The 4,539-nt window shown below is 34.4% G+C and overlaps 1 protein-coding gene across 2 annotated transcripts; it reads right to left on the reverse strand.

The window, feature by feature from the left end:
• LOC143636417 (PHAF1 protein At3g51130-like) lies at nt 1–3,949 on the reverse strand. 2 transcript variants are annotated; one of them, XM_077104013.1, is made up of 14 exons: nt 3,754–3,949; nt 3,534–3,616; nt 3,391–3,465; nt 3,252–3,319; nt 3,071–3,176; nt 2,929–2,989; nt 2,682–2,848; nt 1,425–1,487; nt 1,300–1,347; nt 1,094–1,207; nt 908–1,007; nt 722–798; nt 409–513; nt 1–191 (listed from the first exon to the last, which is right to left on the reverse strand). In XM_077104013.1, exons 1-14 carry the CDS (start codon nt 3,851–3,853, stop codon nt 159–161), a joined length of 1,200 nt encoding a protein of 399 aa, XP_076960128.1. In that variant the 5' UTR covers nt 3,854–3,949; the 3' UTR covers nt 1–158. The 2 variants fall into 2 exon arrangements, with proteins under 2 accessions (XP_076960128.1, XP_076960127.1); XM_077104012.1 differs by lacking the exon at nt 1–191 and adding an exon at nt 288–338.
• Between the last annotated feature and the right edge of the window lie 590 nt (nt 3,950–4,539).

Consider the following 4,539-nt stretch of genomic DNA (forward strand, 5'->3'; position numbering starts at 1 on the left):
TGTTATAAAAGGTCCCCATGAACTTCCAATTTCAACTTTTGAGAGACAATATACGAGGTTGACTGCTGACATCATTACAAGAACTAAAAGGCATAATAAGAGATAAAATGTCAAGTCTCCAAATTAATACTGTACAACTTTCATCTTTCTTGGAACAACTATACAAACCATATCAGCCAATCCATTACATCCTGCAAAACAGTAATTCAAAAATAAGTAAATGAAGACACTTCACACCAAAAACCAATTTAAAAACAATATACAGATGAAATATAAGTACCATGAACTTAGAATGATTGAAAAAGAGTCACTGTTGCAATATACCCATTCTTCATTACCTACATAACGACAAAACCATTATAAAATAACCGGAAAAAAAATATACAAACAAGAATATATTAAAATTACCTCAAAAGCAACATTTTGGTACCCGTAAACAAAAGTTGACCCAAATGGATTGCTTGTAGACCCTTGTGTTTGAATAGCCGCTCGCCCACAATCTCCAAGTATCTCCTACAAAGAAAAAAAGAACAAAAGTAAAAATAAGTTTTAAGCCATTAAACCTTCCCACCATCATCAGTATATTGGTGGGTCCCGTGACTTATCCCTAGCAGGTTTTCACAGTCTATTTTCATATTTAATACAACTTTGTTTTTCGTACAAGCTACATTTTATCTAAAAAAAGCTTCAAAGTAGGGGTGATTTGGTAATTCATATTGACCTTCACTAGCTCCCACTTTGTGGCAGGGGTAATACTGCTTTTAGAAGAATTCATATCTTGACGATATGCACCATCCACTACGGTTTAAAACAAGACCAAAGACATTAGTTAACATTTCCACAAAATCAACCCGAAACTTTGTGTGATAATAATAATAATAATAATAATAATAATAATATCACTTACATTCTGCAGCATGTATAATGAAATTGCACTTAATGTAAGAATTAAAGTCAGCATGACCTGGATAATTTGTGTGCAGAACAAACTTTTTGATCTTATGAGTCTGAAAATTCCAATTAACACATTCATATTACTATTGCATCGACAATTATTATTCTTAAATGTTTAAATAAAAAATGTGAAAACTACCTGGCCGTCAAATAATATGTCGAAGCCGCGAGCAAAGTAATTATAAAAGTAATCGCCACATAGAGTTGTTTTAGGGCGTGGGTCGGACGCAGAGTGAATTACCATTTGGTCCACCTGGCACCGCCACATGTACAGTAGTTATACAATGCATTGTGTATTTGTGCCAACAACATTTGTGATTTCAAACGTGAAAAGTTGAAAAGAACCTGTTTTTGATGGATTCCATCAGGTCGGCCTAATTCTGTCCATACATCCTTCATGTGAAATAATCATTAAGAAATGATTAAAATTATGTGTAATAATCTTTTTAAAAAGGTACAGCTTGCGGTACCTGTGGAGAAGCACCAAAGGGGATATGCTGACCACCTACAGTAAACCATAATTCTTCCCCTAGCTGAAAAAAGAAAAACGAAAAACTGAGAAATGAACATGAGCCGAGTTGGGTTGTTTTTTTTGCTCAAACAGGTCACATGTGTTATTTGTGTTTATCCCAAACAGGTCAAAGGTGCTAATGGATCAATCAGGGTTGTTTTTACCTCAAGCAAGTCAAATGTGTTAACAGATCAATATGGGTTCTTTTTATCTCAAGCGGGGAAAATGTGTTAGTGGGTCGACTTGGGTTGATTTATCACAATTATATATTTAGCTAGCAAAAGAACGAGTCAAACGAGCCGCCCAAATTTTTTTAAAGCATAAAAGATTAAAGATTCAACCTCCTAACCGTTTATGCTCAAAGCTTCAACTTATTTTTGTGAAAAGCATTCAACTTTCTTTAAAAAAAAAGTAGACAAGGGATTCACAGGTCAACCCATACCAGCCTAACCCACACTCAAAATGAAATGTTTCACGGGTACACAATTCGCTCAAGGTGACGTATTCGGTATGGAGAGGGGTAGGTTCATTTCGGTACGAACCGGTACGGTGCACCATAGAATCCCGTTCGTTGCACCCAATTTTAAAACATAAATGACCAGAATACATAATTACCAAAACATTAATTCCATAACAGAAAATCAAATGCCATATCCAAAACTAGAATTCCATAACATATTATCCAAAAGAGATTATTCATAATTCCATAACAGAGTATAAACTTATAACATTATACATAATTCCATAATTAAATAATTTCATTATTTATATAATTTTTCTTTTCCATTTAAATAATTCCAATTTATATAATATTTATTTAATTAAATACATTATCCTAATCGATCGGAACACCAAAAAATCGATCCAATGGCCGAATTTTACATCACCAGAAACACGATTTCATTACCGTGTTGATCGATTAAATTTCCGAATTGGATCGGCGTACCATCAGAATTGGTACGTGAATTCATGAGCGTTCGGTACGCTAGCGAATTGCGCTTCAGCACACTCCGTTCCAACACGGAAATTGCACCTCCTGGAGTGTATTTGGTAACTATAGTTTCAACCCAAACCATTCTAGCCTGTTATACAATTTTTGCAACAACCCGCAAATTTTGCCACCTTGAATCTATATCGCCACCTACGGGCGTCACACCAGTGACAATAGTTCCATAAAACAATTGACTATAAGAAAACATGAATCAAGTAATCAAACCTTAACATGAACTTCTTCCATGTAGAGACTGCCAGCTGGCAGCGGAGGAGCAGAAGCTTTGTTCATCAATGATCCCACACCAACTTTACTATCAGTTGAGCTGTCGTATATGCATACACGACACGTTACTGGAGTTGTCCCGTCAGGAAACTCCAACGGCAATTCAGCTTTCATGTTCAAAATATAATAATTAGCATTAATAACTAGGGAATTAAATCATAAATAATAACAAGAAAAAAACCTGTACCTTCCCCGTCATGGCAACAATCTGTATACTGAGAGGGAATCGGGAAAGCAAATGATAAACCCTGCAATTAAAGAAACCGAATATGAGATTAAAGAAACAAGCACATGATTGACAACTATCTTTATTAATAATATTATCTTACCGGATAAAAAAGAGTGTAGACGCCTCGATCTTTATCATAAATTCCAGGAAACGTTGGCCCAAAAACAGCATAAACAGCTACAAAAGTAGCAGGAGTCGATGGACCTCTAAAAATAATGATAAAAAAAAGTCTCACGTCATTCACAAGCAGATTAGATCATACAACTATAAATCGTACTTACCCAATAAGGGAAGTTGCATAGCGCATTTGAAGGCGTTTGACATCAAAAATCTCAATAAGACGAAGCCTCTGAAAATAATAATAATATCATTAATGGTCATCTGTAAAATAACATTATTGAGATAAACATATAACATTACCTGAGACCATGGATCAAAGCGAAGATGAAAACCATGATCCGGGAAGCTTATAACAACATCCAGCTTTAACGGATCCTGTATGATCATACCAAAACACTTTTATCAACTATTAAGACAACTTACAAGAATCCCAAACTACTAACCTCATCAAAGTACTTGACATGAACAACATCATAGATGTTGGGTTGCTGCTCGAGTTGGGCGAAAGCTTCACATATAGGCATCCCTATCAATCAAATCCAAACAAAACTTCAATAAAGATGTTCAACATCCAACCTAATTACTTGCCAAAATACCTATAACTTAAACACCCAAAACCGAATAGATCATTTGATAAGTGATTTATTAATTAATAAAAGTTACCGAGTGAAAAGGGTCCGATTCCGAGACCAGGACGAAGATCGAGACCGATGACACCCATGGCTGTGCCTTCGCACCTTCTACGGGGTCGTTGTTGCAACATAATAATAATAATAATAATAATATCTTCTGTTTTGGATTGGATTGGATTTGAAATCTCCGATAATCTTGTTTTTGTTTTAACGAAGCGATCGGAGGATTACGGGATGATGCTTCATTGGTTCAGTTGTCACCTGTCACACGGCATCAATCAAATGGATTCAATTCATCATTTAACTGCAACCCCCAATTGTAAGAAACTTTTTTGTTTTGTGAAAGTTACACTTATTACCCTTCAACTTTGTTTTGCTGCTGTTTATAATTAAAGATTTTTTTTTTATTATTATTTTTTTTGTCTATATTAAAGTATATATGCAATATGTTAGGGATTGAGTTTTTCTTGTATTCTTGTCTTTCAAATGAATTGAAACAAATTAGGGTTGTTAATTCAGATCTTATCATGTTTTAAACATGTGTTTAATTGACAGTCATAAGATAAATGATTTTTTTATAATAAAATAATTTGATACTCCCATTTTTACTAATATTCATTTTATAAATCAGTAATAATAATGTTATAAATTTAATGAAAAAGGATCTTAAAGTGTCTAGGTTTGAACTAGGAGGATCTCTCAATGTTTGTTTTTTTTCTTCTCATTGGAGTTATTTCACAAAGACTTTCCATGATAAGGGAAAAGGGGGAAACAAGCACGCTTGGAGAGTGCGGTACAACGGAGAGCTGTATGCTAC

The sequence above is a fragment of the Bidens hawaiensis genome, unplaced genomic scaffold (assembly GCF_021521415.1).
Source record: "Bidens hawaiensis isolate Kalapana, Puna unplaced genomic scaffold, B.hawaiensis_p1.1 tig00007915_1, whole genome shotgun sequence".
In the NCBI taxonomy this organism is placed as follows: domain Eukaryota; kingdom Viridiplantae; phylum Streptophyta; class Magnoliopsida; order Asterales; family Asteraceae; genus Bidens; species Bidens hawaiensis.